The sequence below is a fragment of the Ctenopharyngodon idella genome, chromosome 16 (genome assembly GCF_019924925.1).
Source record: "Ctenopharyngodon idella isolate HZGC_01 chromosome 16, HZGC01, whole genome shotgun sequence".
NCBI classification, from domain to species: Eukaryota; Metazoa; Chordata; class Actinopteri; order Cypriniformes; family Xenocyprididae; genus Ctenopharyngodon; species Ctenopharyngodon idella.
Genome location: NC_067235.1, coordinates 52952 through 79558, shown reverse-complemented (window position 1 = coordinate 79558; position 26607 = coordinate 52952). Strand labels below are relative to the sequence as shown.

The window sequence follows — 26607 nt, the reverse complement described above, 5'->3', positions numbered from 1 at the left end:
CATTCTGACAGATGACACTGAGGCTGATATAACTGTCCAGTTGGTGGCGAGTGCGCTCCAGCGTGGCAGCAGAGCGCGAGTTCAGAGTCCAGAATTAATGGAAACATGCGTTTGATAACACACAGGCGAGCACCCAGTTTAAATACATTTTATAATAATAAAGTTATAATACTTATAATAATTATATCCAGTTCGATGTGTTTTAAATGGTGGCTGTCATGAACTTTATGGATTCAAACATACATTAAATATTAAAGAACAGTAAAAAAATAAATGATGTAATACATTGCATATATTTAGCAAAATGCTCCTCTCTAGAGTTATTTTTCTTGCTGACTATTAAGTTTATGGTCAACGAATGGCTTTTCTGAGGTATAATGTTACGTAATTTTCTGCAACACTGATTGAACTGATTAAGACGTGATACAGATTCCAGTAAGCTACTGTATCTTCCAACATATTTTCTGATTTTCATTCATGTTTATTTGTTTATTTCGTTCTGTACAGTAGTAAAGAGGAAAGGATGATCACGTTCACTCACGATCCGCAACTGTTCAAGATGAAAACTGAAAAGTGACGCAGTCTTTGATCAACTTTCTTTTCATAATATAAATAAATGCATAGCCTAGGCCTATTTGTTTAACCTGTAAGCAGGGGCGGACTGGCCATCGGGAGTACCGGGAGTTTTCCTGGTGGGCCGGCCCGTTGCAAAGTAATGAAGAATGATTATAGTAAATTTTCGTAGTCTATATCCTTCCATCAGCCCAGACGAATTGCTTGCGCGGCCACTTGAGGCAAAACTAATCCGTTTAGTGTCTAAAAACGCTCGTCAATGTCAAAATTTTTGCGATATCCAATCAAATCAAAGGAGGCGGGATTTACTGTCCACAGTTACAACTTTTAGACGTTTCTGAATGGTTAGCGGATAAATTTATGTAGTTGCTATGGAGTTGATTCAACTCATCCACTAGCATGTGCCATCATGTTAATCTTTTGTTGAATTGACCCTCGTTTGTGAAGCAGTCCAGCGTAAAATGACGGCATGTCAACAACACTCTACTACAACAACTCTTCCTCTTCTCTAAAGCAGCCCAACATGGCCTCACCCCCTTTGTTGTGTGTTCTCAGGGGCGGGGTTTATGTAAATTAGTGATGTCACTAACCCAGGAAGAAGCTTGTTGTAATTCCTACCAGCCATTTGTTGTAGTTTGTTGTACAGCGATTTCTGTAAAAGAAAATATCTCCCTTTGCACTGAACTTTGAGTGTCGTAACTTTGCAGATGTTGTTTATGATCAAACAGCAACATTACACACTAACTAAAGTTAAAAAAGTCAAATCATAATCAAACACACCTTTAAATGTGGTGTCGTCTGTGAACTTCAGGAGCTTGACAGAGGGGTCTTTAGAGGTGCAGTCATTGGTGTACAGGGAGAAGAGCAGTGGGGAGAGGACACAGCCCTGAGGAGGGGCTGATGGAGCGGGTGCTGGATGAGAGTTTTCCCAGCCTCACTAGCTGCTGCCTGTCTGTCAGGAAGCTGGTGATCCACTGACAGATGGAGGTGGGTACAGAGAGCTGGGTCAGTTTATTCAGGAGGGTATCCGGGATTATGGTGTTGAAAGCCGAACTGAAGTCCACAAACAGGAACAGGAACAGGATTATGGGTGCAACAGTCTGTCAATGGCAGTCCCTTATGAAACTGAACCATTACTACAGTGACCATAGTTCAGCTGAGCCTATAGTATTTGTAGATTTCCATGGTTACCACTACAAATAAACATTTTAACCATGTGTAAACAAAAATATAATCTAATAAATTGCAATTAAGGCTATTTGAATGTTAAATTACCTTTCAAATATAATATGAAGTAGGTACCATTACCCATTTTGCTCTTAATAATTCAATAATTTAAGGACTTAAATTATTAATAATTTAATAACTTAAATTCAGATGAGAGGTATCGTATCGGTATGGATATCGATATCGGCGATTTTGGCCTTGAAAGTATCGTATCGAAAACAAAATAAGTGGTATCGCCCATCCCTAGTTTAGTGTCTAAAAATGCTCGTCAATGTCAAAATGTTTGCGATATCCAATCAAATCGAAGGAGGCGGGATTTACTGTCCACAGAAACCGAGCAGCGGGCCCTTTTTAATGCTTGAAGAATGTGAGCCGAGGTAAGATAAGCAAATGAACATGACGAGACAATAACATACAGCAATATTTACAGACTGTTTACGATAAAACGAAGTATATTCATTCCAGAGATGCAACTACTTCTGGCCTTTTTGAACTTTTCATATTTTAATGCCATGTTATTCGTCACACAATGCACAAAGAAACATTAACGTAGCCTATAGTTTTCAGCATGTCAGATAAGAGTGAATGTTTGTGTAGCCTGTCTGTTGTCAGGATTTCTAATTTCACAATCATCTGAAAATTATTCATAAAACTCAAAATATCATTCTTAAATTTACACTAAAACATGGTAATAGGCTATTTCATATTCAAGTAGCCTATGTCCCATGTTAGGAAATTATCTAAAATAAAAATATAGGCTAATTTGCTAATTAGTTCAAATGCATTATTTTAAACACTGGAGATCAAAAGTTTGAATTAAGACTTAATGTTTTTGAAAGAGGAAGGCTGAATTTATTTGATCAAAAATACAATTAAAAAAATATTATAAAATATTTATAAAATTTCAAATAGATGTTTTCTATGTGGATTTACTGTAAAATATAATTTATTCCTGTGATCAAAACTGAGTTTCCAGCATCATTACTCCAGTCTTCAGTCATGTGATCCTTCAGAAATCATTCTAATATGATGTATTTTTTCATAAACATAAGAATTTTTACACTCTTTTCCACAACTGGACCTGTATTCCATAAAATAACCGAAGCCCCTGAAAGGACAAAAAGGCACCATAAAACATTCTGCACTACATTCTAAGACCAAACCAGAGCATTGTTATATATGGACTGATTTAATGTCAGGTATTGAACTTTAGTGATATTAAACTTCCTGTATGGAAAAGAGATTTGAATTTTTTTTTAAATTATTCACTATTTGCCATGTGCACCAGGAAAGACAAATTATAACGTAAAGAAGTATGCCAGTCATTCATTAATGTTAATAAGCATTTCAATAATAATAATAATAAAAAATAGCATTTATATTTCTGTACAAATAGCATTTATATTTTTGAGTTATTAAGTGGTGTAAAAAACATTGGTGGGTTTTACGGTGAGGTGTGTTGTGGACCGTGTGATGGGCCGCTTTGTGCTGGAGAGTCCAGGGCCACTTTTTTGCCCCAGTCCGCCCCTGTTAATAACTATGATTGGGAATGTCATATATATTCATAACATTATAATGAGCAGACCAGTGGCGGAGGCAGAAAGTGGATGGTGGGTGGGCCAGAATAATTCGCATCATCCCATGTTTTTCAACTGGCTTAATTTGGGAGGGGAAAAAATGATGGACCGTCCCTCAGAGGCGTTGTCACGATCACTGTCTGTTCCTGTCAGTTCCTGGACTCCACTTCCCATAATCCTCCCTTCCAATCACATGCACCAATCATCAGTTGCCACACACACCTGCAGATCATTACCTGGACTATTAAAGACACACACACACAACCTTTGCGAAGTCTTGATTTGCCTTGGTGATCATTTCTGAGCGTTTTCCCGTGGACTGTTACCTGTTATCGTTTGGACTGTTTATTCTCTGTGACCCTTTGCTGCCTGCCCTGATCTTTGCCTGTTTCCTGGACTGTGATTGTTTGCTGCCTGCCCTGATCCTTGCCTGTACACTGACTCTGTTTGTCTGCCGCCTGCCTCGACCATTGCCTGTCCCAGTTTATGCCTCTGCCTTTGCCCTGTCTGCTCTGTAAGTTCTCTTAATAAACAGCTGCAAATGGATCCACATTCTGTCGACTCATCATTACAGGCGTCAATTCACTAAAAGTCAAGGTATGGCAAGTTCAAATTACGTTATTTAATCTAACAATATGACGTGACAATATCAATTCAAGTAAATCTAGAACGAGATAAGAACAAGACAAAACTGCAGTTACAACATTAACCAACAGCACCAACCGATTAAAAAAAAAAAAAACCTAAAATAAAAATAATAATAATAAATCACATATTTGGAAATAACCTAGCATGGTAACAGGCAGCTATATGGATAAATAAAAATAACAAAAAAGTAAGCTCTTGCCTTGCGATTCAAAAAAAAAAAAAAATCAATTCTGATTTGAAGCTTGTGACAAACGCGCACACATTAACCTGATCACTTTATTTAGCGTTCATGTAAACATACGTTCAGATTCATCGAATGAATTCATTCCGATTGAAACAAAAGATGTCTAAACATATCTAGTGTTGCCTACTAACTGCTTACTCGTAGCAAAACAGCTGAAAGCATTCCTCATATGTTGACATTATTTATTGTCTCGTCTTTTAATATAGTCTACTTCTACATGTTGAGACATGGTTTCTCAAGCCCCTGTACGAGCTGTGTTTGAGATGTTTGAGTTGGGAGAGGCTGTCTGAGGGGCCGTTCACATATCGCTTTCTCCGGTGCATCCCACTTCACGTACTTATGTACTATTCTATGACGTTTTTAAGTAGTGCGAGTAGTGCGTTCACACAGAAAATTCCAAAAAGAAAAAGTGCACTTTAAATACCCGAACGATGCACTAAATTAACAGAAAAAACGAAGTGTGGAATGTTGGACACTTCATGCACTCAACTGTTGCAGCTTTAATTACATTTCTGAGGAGGAGGGGGGATCAGACTCCGATGATTAATGACAAAATAAGCTTATAAAATTTATACACTACATGGATGAGTAACATATAACATATTCCGTATCAATGTTTCTGAGGTGGAAGAAGGCTGTTTTTGTAACATATGAAATATGATTTTCAAAGGACAAGTTGCTGTCTAATATAACACCCAGGTCTTTAACTGTCGAGGATGGAGTAACAGTACATCCTTCTAAATGCAGATTGTAGTCTGAGAGATTCTGTGTACAGGTTTTTGGTCCAATAAGTAATACTTCAGTCTTATCTGAATTTAATAGAAGAAAATTACTGGTCATCCAATGTTTTACTTCTTTAACACACTCTGTCAGATTGGATAATTTAGAGTTTTCATCTGGTTGTGTTGAAATATACAGGTGCTGGTCATATAATTAGAATATCATCAAAAAGTTGATTTATTTCACTAATTCCATTCAAAAAGTGAAACTTGTATATTATATTCATTCATTACACACAGACTGATATATTTCAAATGTTTATTTCTTTTGATTTTGATGATTATAACTGACAACTAAGGAAAATCCCAAATTCAGTATCTCAGAAAATTAGAATATTACTTAAGACCAATACAAAGAAAGGATTTTTAGAAATCTTGGCCAACTGAAAAGTATGAACATGAAAAGTATGAGCATGTACAGCACTCAATACTTAGTTGGGGCTCCTTTTGCCTGAATTACTGCAGCAATGCGGCGTGGCATGGAGTCGATCAGTCTGTGGCACTGCTCAGGTGTTATAAGAGCCCAGATTGCTCTGATAGTGGCCTTCAGCTCTTCTGCATTGTTGGGTCTGGCATATCGCATCTTCCTCTTCACAATACCCCATAGATCTTCTATGGGGTTAAGGTCAGGCGAGTTTGCTGGCCAATTAAGAACAGGGATACCATGGTCCTTAAACCAGGTACTAGTAGCTTTGGCACTGTGTGCAGGTGCCAAGTCCTGTTGGAAAATGAAATCTGCATCTCCATAAAGTTGGTCAGCAGCAGGAAGCATGAAGTGCTCTAAAACTTCCTGGTATATGGCTGCGTTGACCTTGGACCTCAGAAAACACAGTGGACCAACACCAGCAGATGACATGGCACCCCAAACCATCACTGACTGTGGAAACTTTACACTGGACCTCAAGCAACGTGGATTGTGTGCCTCTCCTCTCTTCCTCCAGACTCTGGGACCCTGATTTCCAAAGGAAATGCAAAATTTACTTTCATCAGAGAACATAACTTTGGACCACTCAGCAGCAGTCCAGTTCTTTTTGTCTTTAGCCCAGGCGAGACGCTTCTGACACTGTCTGTTGTTCAAGAGTGGCTTGACACAAGGAATGTGACAGCTGAAACCATGTCTTGCATACGTCTGTGCGTAGTGGTTCTTGAAGCACTGACTCCAGCTGCAGTCCACTCTTTGTGACTCTCCCCCACATGGGTTTTGTTTCACAATCCTCTCCAGGGTGTGGTTATCCCTATTGCTTGTACACTTTTTTCTACCACATCTTTTCCTTCCCTTCGCCTCTCTATTAATGTGCTTGGACACAGAGCTCTGTGAACAGCCAGCCTCTTTTGCAATGACCTTTTGTGTCTTGCCCTCCTTGTGCAAGGTGTCAATGGTCATCTTTTGGACAACTGTCAAGTCAGCAGTCTTCCTCATGATTGTGTAGCCTACAGAACTAGACTGAGAGACCATTTAAAGGCCTTTGCAGGTGTTTTGAGTTATTTAGCTGATTAGAGTGTGGCACCAGGTGTCTTCAATATTGAACCTTTTCACAATATTCTAATTTTCTGAGATACCGAATTTGGGATTTTCCTTAGTTGTCAGTTATAATCATCAAAATTAAAAAAATAAACATTTGAAATATATCAGTCTGTGTGTAATGAATGAATATAATATACTATACAAGTTTCACTTTTTGAATGGAATTAGTGAAATAAATCAACTTTTTGATGATATTCTAATTATATGACCAGCACCTGTATAACTGAATATCATCGGCATAGCAGTGGAAACTAATTCCATGTTTTCTTATAATATCACCAAGTGGCAGCATGTATACTGAAAATAGCAGAGGGCCTAACACAGATCCTTGAGGCACTCCATAATTTACTATTGTTATCTTAGATTTTTCCCCGTTTAAATAGACAAAATTGTGACAGTCTGATACAATGAAAAAAACAATGAAATGTTTTGTTCTGGTGATGTCTGTTTATTTGTTAATCTAGCCACTGTACTAAACAAGAACCTTGGATTGTTTGGGTTATTTTCTATGAGTTTGCGGAGATGCTCGGCCCTGGCTGCTTTTAGAGTCTTTCTATAACGGGACGAGCTGTCTTTCCACGTGATTCTGAAGACCTCTAAACGAGTTTGTCTCCAATTGTGTTCTAGATTACGAGTTTCTCTTTTGATAGCGTGAGTAATACTGTAGTACCATGGTACAGTATTTTTCTCTCTAACCTTTTTTAATCTGATGGGTGCAACAGTATCTAATGTACTAGTGAAAGTGGTGCACATACTGCTAGTCATTTCCTCAAGTTCATTTGTGTGTTTGGGTACAATGAGCAGCTGAGACAGATCAGGCAGTTTATTTGTGAATTTATCTGTATATTGCGGTGCAATTTGACAAATATCCGCAGTATGCAGTACGCATGTTACAAGGTAATGATCAGTGATATCATCACTTTGCGGTATAATTTCTATATCAGTAGGATTGATTCCATGTGATATAATTAAATCTAGTGTATGATTAAGACGGTGAGTGGGTCCAGTGACGTTTTGTTTGACCCCAAACGAGTTTAGTAAATCTGTAAACGCAGCCCCTAACGCATCATTTGTATCGTCTACATGAATGTTAAAATCTCCAACAATCAGCGCTTTATCAACGTTGACCAATAGGTCTGAGAGAAAGTCTGCAAACTCTTTTAGGAAATCAACATAAGGCCCTGGAGGTCTATAAACGGTAGCCAAAGCAAGAGATAGTAGCGACTTTTTACTTATATCTGAGAGTGTAACGTTTAGCACGAGAACTTCAAATGAATTAAACATGTAGTTTGTTTTCTGACTAACATTAAGAATATCTCTATAGATTGTTGCAACACCACCGCTACGGCCTATCAGACGGGACTTGTTTTTATAACAGTAGCCAGGTGGACTAGACTCATTAAGCGCGAAATAATCATTTGGTTTAAGCCATGTTTCAGTAAGGCAAATTACATCAAGACTATTATCTGTGATCATTTCATTTATAATAACCGCCTTAGGTGTCAGCGATCTAATGTTTAGTAGCCCTAGCTTTAGAAATTGTTTCTGTTTAGTAATTTTGCAAATTTCTGGTTTGATCACCATCAGATTTTTTCTAGATCCTTTATTTTTATTGTTAAACCTCACTATTCGGGGAATAGACACAATTTCTATAGACTGTACTACACTCACATTTCTATCAGTTAAGTGGGCAGAACACAGACTGTGATTTGAGGTTTGACTTACTAGTCATACGGTGCAAAGCATCATGGAGATGTTCTCCGACAGAAGATCAGCTCCGATTCTGCTGGGGTGCAGGCCATCAGCACGGAAGAGCCTAGGTTGCTCCCAGAAAAGATTCAAATTATTTATAAAGAGCAGCTTCTGTTCAGTACACCAAGACATCAACCATTCATTTAAAGCAAATAATCTACTGAACCTTTCATGTCCACATCGGTACGTCGGAAGCGGTCCGGACACGATGATCCTCGTCGCGGGTGATGTGGCTCGTACCGTCTCGATCAGGCTCCTGAAGTCCTGCTTCAGCACCTCCGTCTGCCGCAGCCTGGCGTCATTTACCCCCGCGTGCAGAACACCAGCCCCGATGCTCTCGTCAGCATTCAGGATCGTGGGAACCTGCGCAGCGACATGGAGAACACGAGCACCAGGAAAACAGTGACGCACCTTACCTTTAGCTGAGGTAGCGTGAACCTGACGAACGATAGAGTCACCGATGACTACGGCGTCGCGTTCCGCTTCGCGAAGAGGGGAGAAGCGGTTCCTCGTCGAGATCTCGAAAAGATTTCAAGTAATAATTTGTCCTATTGTTTGTAGTTTTTTAATAACAAAGATAAAATAATAAAAATAACTAATCGTCCAGCCCTAGTTTCAGGTGTTTTTGTTTTCCTGGATGTTCCTGATGTTCAGATTTAGGTTGATATAACTATATATTTTCAAGCAAAGAGTTTTTGGTATTTAAATACTGGCATAAAATGTTTTCATTTTTGTTTACATTGATGTTAAAATGACATTGTCAGATTTGTGACATTACTTTTTAAGTAATGCTAAAACACTTCTGGTCACTTTCAGAAGTTGTAGTGATCATTTCTTTTCCCAGATACAGTGTGGCCAAAATTATTAGAACAGTAAGATTTATTATTATTAAAAGAAGTCTCTTCTGCTCACCAAGACTTCATTTATTTGATCCAAAATACAGTAAAAACAGTAAAATTGTGAAATATTATTACAATGTAAATCAGCTGTTTTCTATGTGAATATATAGTAAAATATAATTTATTCCTGTGATCAAAGCTGAATTTTCAGCATCATTACTCCAGTCTTCAGTGTCACATGATCCTTCAGAAATCATTCTGATATGATGATTTGCTGCTCAAGAATTGTGTAGAATTCTTTTCAGAATTATTTGATGAATAGAAAGTTCAAAAGAACAGCACTGATCTGAAATAGAAAGCTTCTGCAGCATTATAAATGTTTTTACTGTCACTTGTGATCAATTTAATGCATTCTTGCTGAATAAAAGTATTAATTTCTTTCATTTCTTTCCACAAAAAAAAAAGAACAACTGATGATGGCATGGTTTGATGTCTGGTTGACCAATCAGCGGAAAGAGGCGTTTCATTCCCGCCCACATGTAGAGATCGAATATTCAAACTGATTATTTGTTTCCAACCCCAGAAAGAAAAAATGAAAAATCAAGCCAATTTTATTTTATTTTTTTAAATAAAAAACGAAAAAGTGTGGTTCTCTCATTTTTCTGATTTCAATATTGACTCAATAAACGAATGACCGGAAGATACCCTGATTCCCAGCTCTCTTCGTTCCTGTGGTATGAACAGTAGAGCTCAGCTCTGGTGTCAGGTTCAGACATTCACACACAAAAACAAACTGTTCTACATTAAGATGAAACTGCAAATCTCTAGAAAGATATCCACATCACAAACAAAAACAGTTAAAACTGAAAGCACTAAAGTTGAAACTACTGTATAAGATCTGGTGCACTATATGGTAGATGTCACATGTTGAATTTAATGTTTTGATCTTTGTATATTTATGTGCTTTTACCCATTTCTGTTATTGTCTGTGGGCATGTCTCCTCAGCATCACTGTCTTCACTTTGCTCTGAATCAGTAAAGTCCAAGTTATCTGACAAAAAAAGCATCAAATGAGTTTACATTGCAAATGACACATAATGATCAATGAAATTTGATGAATATTACACCTGTGAAAGATCTGAAGGTCTGCATGTAAGGGATTATCCTGCATACCTTCGATTTCTGTTTCCTCTAGTGTTTTCCCCTGAAGATTTGCAAGGGAGCCTTTCTCCATTTCAAGTACCAGTTTTGATATCTTGGCTAACGGTGTTGTGGCCTCTGGAAGTCGATAGTGCTCTCGGTGCACTCGAATATCGTGGGCCAGAAAGTCCGCAGCTTGGTTGAGCTCGTGATTTTTTAAGTTTAACACCTGAGCCAGAGTTGCCACATGCTTTCGCAGTTGTGTTGATCTGAGGAATTCAGGTTTTTTTGCACCACACTCATTGGTGTAATTCCTCAGACAATCTTTTCCTCGATATGGAGTCAAACAATTTGGTCTCCCAAAGAGGAATGAGTTTTCTTCTGGGACTTCACACTCTTTCCTTCACCTTATGAGGTGTGTTAAGGCATCAACTATGTCTGGCGATAGCAACACTGCAACTTTTCGCCCCCGTTTACCTCCACCCGACTAAAACGTGCACAAAGTTTTTCTTCAAACTTTGTTAGGCCAGCAGCAACATCCGCATGGAGGGGAGCTGTGTCCCTTTCAAGGATGTTTTTTTCCTCCACGTCTTGGGTTGAACAGTATTACTTTAGCTAGAGCTGCTCTGCAAAGTTCCCCATAGGCTTGTGCTGATGGGGTCTTTTTCAAGTTCTCAGATGCTAAATCTGCCACCTTTTCAAGATGCTGCTGAAGACACTGAACATCCTCTGTGAAGGGGATGGTGGATGGTTTGTTAAAGTGTGCCTCACTCAAGGTAGCCAAAGCTGTGTGGGAAATAAGTTCAGCCCACTTCGTGCTGTACAGCTTTCTGAATGTCTGGGTTGACCTTATCCCCTCAGTGTCTTCTGCCATTAAAGCTCTGCAGTGTATAATGTTACAGATCTTTTGCAATGAGTGACCCAACTTGAGAGCAAGGCCTGGAGTCTGGTAGGAGTGATTTCATCATTAAACCCAGACAACTTCTTGACAGCTTGGATAAGCACCTTAAAATTGGCAGGTCTTACAGCATCCTCAAGAGTCTGTATTGAAAACTCTCGTCGCAGGATCAGGAGAAGTCTACCAACTTCCCGGAGCTTCTGTCGAATATAGTCATATTTAGTGGGATCCTGTCCATGTTTATTGAAAAATGACTGGGCCAGCTGAAGAGTGCAGAAGTCACTCCGGACAGCAGCAGAGATGTCATCATCTTTCATAACAGTCAACAGCTTCCAAACACCCAGTGATATCTGTTGACACGGGGCTGCATTAGACATTGTTGCCAAAGACAAGACCCTAGTTCTTCCTGGCTCTGCCCGATCCTCCACTGGTTTGGAAAGGCAATTTCGAACGTGTCGCCACAGATTTCTCCGAAGAAACATGGCAGGGCAATACATACAAGGCACATAATCTTCTGATTTATATTTTTTCTTTGGTTTGCATCTAAATTTTAACAACCCTGTCCCACTCGCTAAAACACCTGAACTGTGTTCATAGTTCCCTTTGTTCCTCAGTTTGTCCAGCATTGTTTTGCGTTCTTTTGAGCATTTTGGCAGTGCCAAGACCCGAGCAACATCCACGTTTGTTTTTTCATGGATTTTTAAGTGACATGTAAATTTTGACTGTGGTTTGCCACAAATGTAGCATTAATTCTTTTTGTTTACTGAAGAGGACACATTAGATGACTGTACACATGGATTTTCCCCAATTCTTGTGCTATCCTCTAAAGACTTTTCTTCAGTATTACCAGTCCTTTTTTCACTGTGAACATCTGATACTTGAACTGGATCTTTCAGCAGAGAGTGTTTACCTGTGAGGTTCTCTTGATGTTGTCTGCCATTTTGAATTTCTGCAGTTGATTCAATGCAGGACACATTTTGTTTGTTTGAGATTGGTTTAGGATGCTCGAGTTCTGAATAAACTGCGCTCTCTTCAGAACTGTCTAAAGAATCGGGTATATAGTCCTGATCTGACATGTCCTCACTGGAAAACTGTTCCTCAGAATTCTGGGGGGGAAAAAAAAATCTAAAAAAGAAAAACTTCAGGAAGGAAAAGTTAACCCAAAAGTGAAAAATGTTTATTTACTCAATCCCTGGCCATCAAATATGCACATGCCCTTCTTCAAAAAAAGCCATATACATCTTTGATGGGTGAGGAAATAATCAGTAAATCTTCATTTTTGGGTCAATCAATACATTTAGAGAGAATTTGATAAAATACACTTACCGGTGTTCAGGGGTCAGGTTTGGGCTTCACATGTTTATCATAGCAAGTTTTATGCCAAAAGCAGGAGCAAACTAGACAGAGGATAAATCAAACTTGTGGTCGTTTGATGTGATTCATTTATTTTTTCTTTAATAGCATTTAAACAATTAAGAAAGTTGCAAAGGGAAAAAAGAAGGGAAAAAAAAGATAGTTGTAAAGAAAGTGATAGGTCAATAGAAGCAGAGTGTGTTACTGATGATATGACAGACAGACACACAGATGACAAAAGAGAGAGGTAATGATGGAGAAAGTATGTGCGATAAAGACGGAAGAGAAAATGTTGAAGTAGCAGTGTTAGAGGTAGTGTAAATGAAATTATGATGGATGGACAGAATAAAATAAAAATAAAGATTGAAAAATAAATGAGAGAATGTAACTAGAAAAACAGGAGGGAGAGAGTGACTCAAATATATTGAGGGTAAAAGAAAGTGGTCCAGGTAAAGAAAAAAAAAAAATTCAAAATGTGATGAGTGGAATAACAGTGTATAATCAGTGTGAATGAAAGTGTAAGAAAGATGAGAAAAATAAGAAAAATTACTAAACAGATGAATTATTAGAGCATGAAACAAAACTCAAGGCAGACACTGAGAAAGTGTGACACAGGCAGTGTTTATATTAAAAAAAGAAAGAAAATATATTTATATACTTATAAGAACAAAATACTGACCCTTACATCTACCCTTACCCTTGACAGGTTCACTTCATGAGCATATTGTGGCTTGTTTAGTAGCTACTGTCGAGACACACACAAACACTATAGGAATGTTATAATGCAGCTAGAGCGGGAATCAACAGCTCGCCGGGACAGCGTTCTTGCACGGATAAGCGTGATTACACAACATTTTAAGATGAAGAGGTGCTCTCTGGTTTTAACTGCAGTAACTAATGAGCTCAATCACAGAATCAAACACTGCTGCATTTTATAAACACATTTCCCATTATGAGATATGATATCGTTTGGTTTGTTGGTCCGTTGGGACGGATTGCTTACACACCACAAGTGAACCGCTCCAGAGTTTGTTTGCAATCGGGCCAAGATGACCTCGTTCAGGCGATCTTGGAGCGACTGTTTTGGCACGAGCGCGATTGCCGTGTTCACATATGCCTAAACGAACCGAGCCAAGGAAGGAAACACACCAGGTTCTGAAACAAATGCTCAGGTGTGAAAACACCCTTATATTAGGGTGGAACCTAAACTCTGTTGGGCACAGGCTCTTCAGGAGCAGGGTTCCCTTACCTTAGTCAAACCCTTTCTAGGTCACACACACACACACACACACACACACACCTCCTCTGATCCATCGTCTGCTTCACAGCTGACCAAACCATTGGACTGTCGTTCTGTCTCAGATATCACCTATGAAATATTTTTAAACATTTGTAAACACAGATAAGCAGGAAATCATGTGTACTGCTTTATGAGAAATATGAGACAAATGTTAATAAAACATTCTTATAACTAACCATTTACTCGATGTAAATCAATATGTCTTTGACAATTAAAGAACATAAGAAGTGGATGCATATTTCCAGTGGTAAACACATTACCTGTTGAGTGGTGTCATAAAGTGTCAGCTGAGGATCAGGTGTACAGATCTTGTGGGAGAGAGAGAAAAGGAGTTTAGGGAACATTAATTGCAGAATAACAGATAATACAGGTGAATTCATAGATTAACAGTTAACATGTGTGAGAATGTACTCCAGCACACAGTCCTCACTGGTATGGCTTTTTGTGAGGACAGTATCTTGTCAGCGTGAAAAGTCAAACTAAGCAACGAATGGAGATTCTGCATCATTTTGCCAAAACTTAAATGGTACATATTACTCCTCTTGCCGATACTGCTTATCGATCTGGTACTTTAACAGTATTCTGATCTGTTCTTTTTGTTGTTTTCATGAAGAAAAAAAATTAACACTGCTTCATATTCCAAACTGTACAATAAATATCTATAGCAAAAGAAACTGTAATGTTTGAACAAAATAAAACATCTATTTGTAAATGCACCAGTGTGCATGCATTGTTTATAAGATACAATAAATACATGGAAAAAAGTACAAAGAAATGGACAAATACAATAAAACAAAGATTCAAATGAAATAAACAGTGCTTAACTTATTTTTCAGGAAGTCTACTAATATTACTGTTCATATAAATACAGCTTACTAGAGAAATCTAATAAGCAAATGTGAAATAACACTGCATTTTCACTTTTAAACGGATAGATCAACCCTTATATAACACTGAAGTTAAGACAAATAAAGTTCCTGCTGAGTGTCATTAAGGCTTGATGAGGATCACCAAACCATAAGACTGTTCTGTCTCAGAAGTCACCTGTGTGGATTCAAAATGAACTACTTTAACTTCTCCACATCAATGACATACTCTATAGGTAAACGGTGTTTAGATTAGTATAAATAGATTAAAGCTTTTAGAGTACAATAGGCACTTTCAAACTCAAACATCGCTTAAAATCACAAAGAGCAATCATTTAGAGTAGCATGAATATCTTTAGGTTTACATAATATTTCCATTTGCAACATGGTTGTTTGGAGTTTAACCTATGTTTTATGACAACAGTGTTTTAAAACCTCTGACTATACTGGGAACATTCAAAACCACTCCATATGTTGAAGCTTAATTTGCTCAGAAAACTATGCTGGTAAAAAAATCATTTCTGTAAATACCTTGCTTCTCCATGGCCAATCCCCATAGTTATCCGTTATCTCCTCCCCGGGACTGATGTCCTTTACTGCGAATGAGCAGAGATGGGGCTTCCGGTCCACAGTGATCGTTCTCATTTTACTGTTGGGGTTCTTGTGGTCATCATTCACAAGTCTGCCCAAAGAATCATCATCTCTGGCAGCATCAATCCTGAAGCAGCAAGAACACAACACTAACTGCATGCTGTAATAACACTGACTGAATCTCATAAGTCATCGCAGGTTTCACTGAATAACTACATCATGTTTCCGGCCAGTCTTCATCCTAGTTCATCATTACTGCTACTGGAATAGAGTCAGAAAAAGCTGACTTTGTATCTCTGGTTGACCTGCAGCTTTGTACATTTTCCAAGACATTGTAAATGAGGTACTGTAATATACTTACCATATTATAGCGCAATTCAAAGAAAAATACTTCAAGTGCACGATGATAAACTCTGTCTTCTTTCATATTGTTGTTTATTAAGGACTTCTCCTCTGTATTCAACAAGGAAGTTCCCTTTTTGGAAGTGGCGACAACTGAACACTCCTCGACCTATCAAAGGACACATTAGTCAGGAAAAGGGGCGAATTAAAACAATACTTAAACATGGGCCTGTGTTACCTTTAAATGCATTTATATATTTTATTATCTTTAAGGATGGATGAAAATATGCTGCTTCTTCTTTGGGTTTCAATTTGGTCCTCCGGGACGCTGTAGCTGCCGTCTCCTGCAAAGGCCACATGATGTTTTTAATCACTTTACAACATGACTTTTAGATATCACTGACCTAATCAACTGTTTTACACCTTTATTTGTTATAACAGTAAAATTATTAACAATAACGATTATTATTATTTACATAGCAGGATGTAATACCAGGAAGTATCACTAGTTAAACAGTAAAAACATGGACCTTGTGTGTGTTTGTCACAGACACGCCAGGCTCCACAGTCACCCAATCACATCGCACTCCCTCTCCTGAATACTAACAAGCCCCACCTGACGCCAATCCACACTCATCACTACAGCCACATAAAAGACTCACCAGTTCACACAGTCACTGTCCGGTCTCGTTGACACTTACCTGTGTTCACTTACCTCCTGGACTCCCTTGCTCTCGATTCACCTGTCTCCAGCGTTCTCCATGATTCCCTGTGTCTCCTCGTCTCCAGTGTTTCTCCGGTGTGTCTTCGTTCCCACGTCTCCTGGTATCCACGCTCCCTGAAAGAAACATCCAGTCAAGTATCAGTGCCAGCTCTTCAGCTCTCTGTTCCATTCATCTGCATTCACTTACCTGCATCCTGATCACGCTCTGCATTACCTTCAATAAACCTGTTAACCCGTATCTGTGTCTCCGTCCCCTTCTGTACATAACAGAAGACCGGACCGACACCGCTCAGGTAACAGCATGAGCACCCCGGATCCCATTCAAGAGTTGGTCACTGCTCTTCGTCGCACTTTCACCAGCACCTCCACGGCAACAACACCAGCGAACACTTCCGCATCCACCGCCGCAGTTCCTTCACCTCCCGTGGTCGCCAGTCCCATGGCCAAACCGGCGCCCTTCTCTGGTCTGGCGGAGGATTGCAACGGTTTTCTCCTGCAATGTTCGCTGGTCCTGGAGATGCAACCGCACCTGTACCCCGACGATCGTTCTAAGGTGGCTTTCATAATCTCTCAACTCCACGGAAAAGCACTGCGATGGGCTGAACCTCTTTGGAATTTAAATAACCCTGTAGTATCATCCTTGTCAAGTTTCACAACTCATTTCAAGGAAGTTTTTGGCAAACCCGCCTGGGACTCGTCGATTGGTGAGAGATTATGCAATTTAAAACAAGGGTGCAGGGAATGTGCCATCTCCAACAACTGAACACTCCTCGACCTATCAAAGGACACATTAGTCAGGAAAAGGGGCGAATTAAAACAATACTTAAACATGGGCCTGTGTTACCTTTAAATGCATTTATATATTTTATTATCTTTAAGGATGGATGAAAATATGCTGCTTCTTCTTTGGGTTTCAATTTGGTCCTCCGGGACGCTGTAGCTGCCGTCTCCTGCAAAGGCCACATGATGTTTTTAATCACTTTACAACATGACTTTTAGATATCACTGACCTAATCAACTGTTTTACACCTTTATTTGTTATAACAGTAAAATTATTAACAATAACGATTATTATTATTTACATAGCAGGATGTAATACCAGGAAGTATCACTAGTTAAACAGTAAAAACATGGACCTTGTGTGTGTTTGTCACAGACACGCCAGGCTCCACAGTCACCCAATCACATCGCACTCCCTCTCCTGAATACTAACAAGCCCCACCTGACGCCAATCCACACTCATCACTACAGCCACATAAAAGACTCACCAGTTCACACAGTCACTGTCCGGTCTCGTTGACACTTACCTGTGTTCACTTACCTCCTGGACTCCCTTGCTCTCGATTCACCTGTCTCCAGCGTTCTCCATGATTCCCTGTGTCTCCTCGTCTCCAGTGTTTCTCCGGTGTGTCTTCGTTCCCACGTCTCCTGGTATCCACGCTCCCTGAAAGAAACATCCAGTCAAGTATCAGTGCCAGCTCTTCAGCTCTCTGTTCCATTCATCTGCATTCACTTACCTGCATCCTGATCACGCTCTGCATTACCTTCAATAAACCTGTTAACCCGTATCTGTGTCTCCGTCCCCTTCTGTACATAACAGAAGACCGGACCGACACCGCTCAGGTAACAGCATGAGCACCCCGGATCCCATTCAAGAGTTGGTCACTGCTCTTCGTCGCACTTTCACCAGCACCTCCACGGCAACAACACCAGCGAACACTTCCGCATCCACCGCCGCAGTTCCTTCACCTCCCGTGGTCGCCAGTCCCATGGCCAAACCGGCGCCCTTCTCTGGTCTGGCGGAGGATTGCAACGGTTTTCTCCTGCAATGTTCGCTGGTCCTGGAGATGCAACCGCACCTGTACCCCGACGATCGTTCTAAGGTGGCTTTCATAATCTCTCAACTCCACGGAAAAGCACTGCGATGGGCTGAACCTCTTTGGAATTTAAATAACCCTGTAGTATCATCCTTGTCAAGTTTCACAACTCATTTCAAGGAAGTTTTTGGCAAACCCGCCTGGGACTCGTCGATTGGTGAGAGATTATGCAATTTAAAACAAGGGTGCAGGGAATGTGCCATCTCCAAAAGCCCACGCCATCTTCCCTCCGGAAAACTCCTACCTCTGCCCGTTCCCACTCGCCCATGGTCACACCTAGGAGTGGACTTCATCACCGACCTTCCTGTCTCCAATGGTTGCACCTGTGTACTGGTCATTGTCGACCGCTTTTCCAAGTCCTTTCGCTTAGTTCCCCTGTCTAGACTCCCCACTGCCATGGAAACAGCAGAACTATTATTTAACCACGTCTTTCGTTATTATGGATTACCTGAGGACATTGTTTCGGACCGTGGTACCCAGTTCACATCCCGAGTCTGGAAAGCCTTCTTCAAGCTCCTAGGTGTGACCGTAAGCCTCTCCTCTGGTTACCATCCCCAAATAAACGGGCAGACGGAGAGGAAGATACAGGAGATTGGCCGTTTCCTACGTACCTTCTGTCACGGCCACCAGGACTCCTGGAACCAGTTCCTGGGCTGGGCCGAGTACGCCCAGAACTCCCTCCGTCAGCCCACTACTGGCCTTACACCTTTCCAATGCGTGCTCGGCTACCAGCCCCCACTCTTCCCCTGGGATGGAGAACCCTCGGACGTTCCGGCAGTGGACTACTGGTTCCGGGAGAGCGAGAGGGTCTGGGACTCAGCACATCTGCAACTCCAGCGAGCCCTACGCAGGCGCCGGTTGACAGCCGACCTTCGACGCTCCCACGCACCCAACTACCAACCAGGGCAGAAGGTCTGGCTGTCAACCAGGGACATCAGGATGCGCCTGCCCTGTAGGAAACTGAGTCCTAGGTTCGTTGGCCCCTTCACCGTCATCCGGCAGATCAACCCCGTCACCTATCACCTGCAACTCCCTCCTGAGTATCGCATCCACCCAGTTTTCCACGTGTCACTTTTAAAGCCTCACCATCCCTCTGTCCTTCCCTCCACAGAGCCCGGCGATTCCGAAGATCCCCCTCCTCCACTCATCGCAGAAGACGGAGTGGCCTATCAAGTGAAAGACATCTTGGACTCCCGGCGTCGTGGTGGTTCCCTGGAGTACTTAGTCGACTGGGAAGGGTATGGTCCCGAAGAACGCTCATGGGTCCCGAGAAATGATGTTCTAGACCCCAGCCTCCTTGACGACTTCCACGCCAGACATCCCAGTAAGCCTGCCCCCCGAGGTAGAGGTCGGCCACCACGACGTCGGGGTCCACGGTCCTCAGGAGCGGACCGTGGAGGGGGGGGGGGGGGGGGGGTAATGTCACAGACACGCCAGGCTCCACAGTCACCCAATCACATCGCACTCCCTCTCCTGAATACTAACAAGCCCCACCTGACGCCAATCCACACTCATCACTACAGCCACATAAGACACACCAGTTCACACAGTCACTGTCCGGTCTCGTTGACACTTACCTGTGTTCACTTACCTCCTGGACTCCCTTGCTCTCGATTCACCTGTCTCCAGCGTTCTCCGTGATTCCCTGTGTCTCCTCGTCTCCAGTGTTTCTCCGGTGTGTCTTCGTTCCCACGTCTCCTGGTATCCACGCTCCCTGAAAGAAACATCCAGTCAAGTATCAGTGCCAGCTCTTCAGCTCTCTGTTCCATTCATCTGCATTCACTTACCTGCATCCTGATCACGCTCTGCATTACCTTCAATAAACCTGTTAACCCGTATCTGTGTCTCCGTCCCCTTCTGTACGTAACAGTGTTTTAATCATGCTGCTTTCCTCTTTCTCAAACACACTGCAGCTGTCACTAAATTGATCAATTTTACTAACATACACACACTCTACAGACACCTACGCAACATTACTAACAGTAAACTAAAAAGGGTAATTAAAGCTTAAACTAGGACTAGTTAGTCACAAATAATGAGCATGCTTCGGGCTGCTGAATAATCGTCAGGCCTGAATTGCACAGGGACTGGATTATTGTGAGCCACAGACACACACACCACATAACGAGCATCAACTATACTGATTCACACGCCAACCTCATTAACGTTACCATCATTACACTGCCCACATGTTGACGGCAATAACGTGATTAATCAGTTTAATAATAAATTAAATCTTCACGCGTTGTGAATAATACAGACACGTGTCACCAAAGCTAACTTATAACTGCTAATGCAAATTCATTTGATAATCGTCAAATGAACTGTAGAGTATTTCAAACTACTACCAACGTAATATAAAATTAATATTAAACCCGTTTTTAGACTTGAAGTGTAGCTGGTGTAATTTGATCTCAGTTCTCACCTGATGTTTGTTCACCTGGATGATCGATCCGCGCGTGTCTGTCTCAGCAACAGGGAGTGGCGCGAAGAACAGATCATCAAAGAAGGCGTGGTGTTGTGTGATTATTCCTTTTTATTCGATTTATTTTAGTTTTTATTGTTGTTGTTATTGTTATGGTTATTTTTTCAGTCAGTGTTATTTGTTATGTGGCAATTAGATTAACACACAGTGGTTTGACAAAACCCGAAATTATGAGGACTTCTCGCGATCAGCCAATCAAAAGCCTCGATTCCATACATGTGTGAATATGCATGAGGAGGTGCAGTACCATTGACCCGCCTACAGGGGCGCTGTCTCGATGCACAGCTGACACACAGAATCAGATCATTGTGAGCTATGGGGACATGAGCTGAAATGTTGGTTTTGAGCTCCCCCTAGCGATAGAAGCACTTCTACATTGTCTGAATTATGAGGACACCGACCCTGTCCTCATAATACAAAATGTCCCTCTAGTGTGGCGTGTGTTCATATCAATGTCCTCATAAACCACAAAAACCAACACACACACACACACACACACACACACTAACACACACACAGGCTTGAATTTAATTCAGCAGCGTTTATCCTGATTTACAAATGACATAAATATATGAGTGTAAATGATCTTTCAGGTCCAAGTATCAAGACACTCCCTGTGAAGATGAGATTGAACACTGTATGAATTTAAATGAATGTATTAAATGTTTGAATATCAATCTCAGTCAGATCAACTTCATCATGTTCCTCTAGGGGGCAGTAACACACACACTCTTTAGGAGGCTTTGAGAGATTTCTCACAATAGTTGAGTTTCAGGAACATCTTCAGCATCACTTTTGACTCTTAAACCAACATCAGAACATCTTCTTCTCAATGCCACTGTGATCTTGAGCTTGGCTGGAGTTTAAAAGATTCTTATATTTATCTTAGTGATATCAGTGACGGTTCATAAGAGCTTATTCAGATTTGATTGACAACTGATGAACTCCATCAATCCTGATATTGAACTGAATGAACATTGAACTGAGCTGAATAATGACAGTTTCTTTCTGTAGAGCTGCTCACAGTGTGTGTGTGTGTGTGTGTGTGTGTGAGTGAGTGTGTGTGTGTGTGTGAGTGTGTGTGTGTGTGTGTGTGTGTGTGTGAGTGTGTGTGTGTGTTGTATGTGTGTGTGTGTGTGTGTGTGTGTGAGTGAGTGTGTGTGTGTGTGTTGTGTGTGTGTGTGTGTGTGTGTGTGTGTGTGTGTGTGTGTGTGTGTGAGTGAGTGTGTGTGTGTGTTGTGTGTGAGTGTGTGTGTGTGTGTGTGTGTGTGTGAGTGTGAGTGTGTGTGTGTGTGTGTGTGTGTGTGTGTTCAACAGACTGCTTTAAAGTGAACAAAATCAGATTAATGTTTTTTCTTCCTCGTGTTGTTTGTAAATGGTCTCTATCTGGGCTAAGCGCTAGCGCTACAGGTTTCTATACATTAAAGAGGATTAAAACTCATAAACGGTGACAGTGTTCAGTTCTACAGTATAATACTTTTCAGATAAGACCATTATAATAATTCATGAGAATCTATTGAAAATCCTCGTGTCTGAATATCTGTCAAACATCAACATCCAAACCAACTCTGTGAGAGTCACATGATGTGCTGCACTTTGACACAAAACACTGATGAACAATGACAGACTCATGAAATACAGTGACAGGCTTTGATCAAACTTGTCTTTCTGCAGCTCTTCATCAAAATCACACCTGTTTTGATCCTCCATTTTAATCTGGAGCGTTTCTTCACAGCAGCTGCTCTTGGTAACAGACCTGAGAGTCGATCACCGAACTGATGGAGGCTTTAAGATTCACAACTACAGATGAGATTCTGTGAGAGAGGAGAAGATCCTAAATCAAGTTCAGATCTGAGACAAATCCTACATGAACTCGTCAGATCTGAACTCGAGATTCTGTAATAGATCCAGACCAGAGCAAAGCATGCTGGGAACTAAACATACACTGCCCAGTTTCAGTTCAACACAAATATGAGGACCAAACCTGCAAAAACAAATAAATGCATAAATAAATATATGAAGAAATATTAAAAAAATAAATAAATAAATAAATAAATAAATAAATAAATATACAAGGAAATGTGAAAAAAGAAAAATAAATGAGTATTTATACCTTTAAATAAATGTGTAAATAAATAAATGAAAAAATAAATACAATTAATAAATGGAAATGAACTTATAAATACTCATTTATTTTTCTTTTTTCACATTTCCTTGTATATTCATTTAATCATTTATGTATTTTTGTTTTTTTACGTTTCTTCATATGTTTATTTATTTATTTATGTATTTATTTATTGTTTTTGCAGGTTTGGTCCTCCACACACAAATGATGAAGTGAACTTCAGTTTGACATGTTTAAGTGGATTTACTCAATTAAATCAGGACAGAATGTCAGTAATTGTGTGGTTTTAACTCATTTTAATGAAGTTCATTTAACAAGCAGCAGAAATCATGTTTTCAGTGTAGATTAAAAGATGGACAGATTGATGATTCCTGATTGTGATGTGTTTTATCTCCATCAGATTCCCATCGGATCACTCTGGATCTGAACACAGTGAATAAACACCTCCGTCTGTCTGAGAGCAACACAGTGATTACACGCACTGACACACCGCAGTCGTATCCTGATCATCCAGACAGATTTGATTATCATCATCAGGTGTTGTGTAGAGAGAGTGTGTGTGATCGACGCTGTTACTGGGAGATTGTGTGGAGTGGAGATTATGTGTGTATATCAGTGTCATATAAGAGCATCAGCAGGAAGGGACGGGGTCATGAGTGTCGGTTTGGATATAATGCTCAGTCCTGCAGTTTGATCTGCTCTTCTGTCGGTTACTCATTCAGACACAATAACATAGAGACTGTTCTCCCTGTAGAGCCCATCAAGATCAGGAGAGCAGGAGTGAATGATGATGATGATGATGATGATCACTATAGAGTAGGAGTGTATGTGGATCACAGTGCAGGAACTCTGTCCTTCTACAGCGTCTCTGGAGACACAATGATCCTCATCCACACACTCCAGACCACATTCACTCAACCGCTCTATCCTGGGATTGGTGTTGAATATGGATCAGTGAAACTGTGTTGATGAATCAGAACAGACTGACGAGAGATTCTACCCATAATGCTTTGAGCTCATGATGAATCAGTGACAGTGAGATGATATAGAGTCTCTTCATTACATTAATACTGAAATATCATGACACAATAAATGAGTGTGTGTGTGTGTGTGTGCGTGTGTGTGTGAGTGAGTGTGTGTGTGCGTGTGTGTGTGAGAGTGTGTGTGTGTGAGTGTGTGTGTGTGAGTGTGTGTGTGAGTGTGTGTGTGTGTGTGTGTGAGTGTGTGTGTGTGTGTGTGAGAGTGAGTGTGTGTGTGTGTGTGTTAATGACTCAAAATCACATGATTAAATAAATGTTGAAATATTGTAGTAAATGTTGAACTGCAGTGTACATGTATATTGTGTTATGTGTCGTTATGAGGAGCAGGAGTGACACTTAAAGATTTAGATCCACTAACCCACTGAAAAATAACATCAACAATCAATTTATCAATTTAATCATTCAAACATAAATGGACATTTTTAAATAAACAAATTTAAAACTGTTTATTTGATTCATGTAATAAAACATAGATTAATAGAACAATAAAATGTACATTAATAAATCATTTTAAATCGCTTTTTAAAAAGCATTTGCCAATAGCTTTTCTTTATCCATTTGTCAATCGAGTTAAAAATGCCATTGGTCAGGACACACGTGGAGCAACCAATCAACTTTCACCTCAGTTTGAAGAGCCAATCCTCTGTCAGTTGTAAATGTAACACGCGCTGTCATTGGACAGTGAGAACAACTATTCGTCAGAGCCGTTAAATGTGAGAGTTGCGACACTCCGCCTACTTCTCTACTATATAGTAGGAGAAAAGCTGTGGAAGTTTTTTCCTAACAAAAATAAAATGAAAATTTAAATGCTTAAAAAGATCAAATAATAAATCAAAGTTTCAAAACAGCTGCTCAAATGATAAATCAAATTCTCAAATGCGATTTCATTTCCTCATTCAGGGAAGCAGGAACTGTATTAATAATCAAATTAAAACTCATTTGATTTTTAATTTTCATTAAATCTATAATTCAATGCTCAAATGGTAAATCAAATGCAACTGTCAATCAAGTAGTGTGGGCGGAGCTTTGAGGCGGAAGAGATGAAGATATGTGACGATGAGCAGCACTGCGGCTTTTCACGGTGTAATTTCAGATCTGCGTGCCCTCTCCAAGATGTGTTCTTGGGAAGATTTAATGACAATGTTGTGGAGTCAACAGTGGAATATCTCCTTGAGAGAATGGGGGAAATATCGCCCCCTACAGACACCGAGGTCAACAGCGTTGCGACTGCAAACCTGCAGGAGGTACTGAGGCAACTGCAGGTCAAAGAGTCAGAAGAAAGCCATTGCCAGAGAGACCGACTCAAAATATTCCAGCAGAAACCATCGAGACGTCTTTAATGAGAGGTGTAAAGGCTGCGGAAAGATTGTTTGGCGTTTCGGAGAGGACCATACGTCGTCGAAAGCGTGAATATGGAATAAGGTAAGTCACATATGGGCCATTCTGAGCGTTATCAATTATCACTCGTTTGCAGGGGATGCTGCGAAACTGTAGTTATGGGAGAAATGAAGCTTTTCTAAACTCAGAATCAGTTGATCCTTAATCCGATTCACCGAATGATTCACTAAAGCTCTTGAATCATTTCATGCATTCTGACTTATTGACACTGTTGAAAAGCTGCATTCTCACGCTAAACATGGCCAAAGAAACACAAGCTAGACAGAGTATGACAGAATATTTCTGTGCCAAATACACTACTTCGGTTGTGGACAAGTCTCGCTGTTTTTTGTATGGCCCTTTATCACGTAATAAAGGACGTAATTCCTTGTATAGGCTCTTCTCTCTGATAGGCGTGCGCACACACATCACCCAGAGCAAGAGCCGCCCATCAACACGCTTCGTTCGGGACACGGAAGCCGAGAGATTTTTCAACAATGTCTGTGTCCCAATTCAGGGGCTGCACCCTTTGAAGGCCGCGTCATTTAAGAAAAATAACCGTTAGAAAGAAATGACAGTATTTTACACCTCACAATGAATATCAGTCAATTTTATCACAGTTACTTTTCTTAAATAAGACATCCTTGATGACGTATGCAGCCTTCAAATGAGACCTCCGGAGGACGCAGCCTCTGAAATGAGACGCAGCTCACTTTATAATTTTATAATGAATCTGTATTTTATAAATATGATAAAACTAAAGACTTTTCTGAGATATGTAGGATGCACTGCTGCTCTATAGATACTCAAGATTAACATGAGATTGGCAGAAACTGTGTGTGTAGAACTGTAGCAGAAATCCAGAACCTCAAGCCCAACTCCGGCTACCGTATGATGCATGGACACTTGAGCTCAAGAGGTGTTAAACTTGTTCATCTTAATGTAAAATACTAATTATTGCATTAATTGGCCATACTTTTACAGTAGACGCATTAAATAAAGTAACTCCTGAAACTGGCAGATTTGATCTTCAGTAGTCAGAGATTTTATACAGGTAAGATTAAGAATGGTTTCAGTTCATTTTTCACTTTTGTTATATTAGTTGAAAGAGTGTGCGAGTCCCTACGGAGAGTGGATCCACAGGGAACACTATGAGCCTCGTCTCTACGCATATTGAGGCGTCGACAGTTTTCTGTTCCAGCACCTAATGCCAGGTGGCATACAGATGGGAACCACAAACTTATTAGGTATGTTTTTAAGCTTTGAAGGATTAGTTCACTTCAGAATTAAAATTTCCTGATAGTTTACTGACCCCCATGTGACCA

General features: G+C 40.3%; 1 protein-coding gene across 12 annotated transcripts in view; it reads left to right on the top strand.

Moving 5' to 3' along the window:
- LOC127497657 (NACHT, LRR and PYD domains-containing protein 12-like) overlaps positions 1-24179 on the top strand; it is a 62776-nt gene extending 38597 nt beyond the window's left edge. For all 12 annotated transcript variants that reach the window (XM_051866310.1, XM_051866308.1, XM_051866306.1 and 9 more), the window contains one exon: positions 23266-24179. In XM_051866310.1, coding sequence (XP_051722270.1) covers positions 23266-23834 — 569 coding nt within the window. In that variant the 3' untranslated portion in view covers positions 23835-24179. The remainder of the gene's footprint in view (positions 1-23265) is intronic.
- Positions 24180-26607: the final 2428 nt, after the last annotated feature.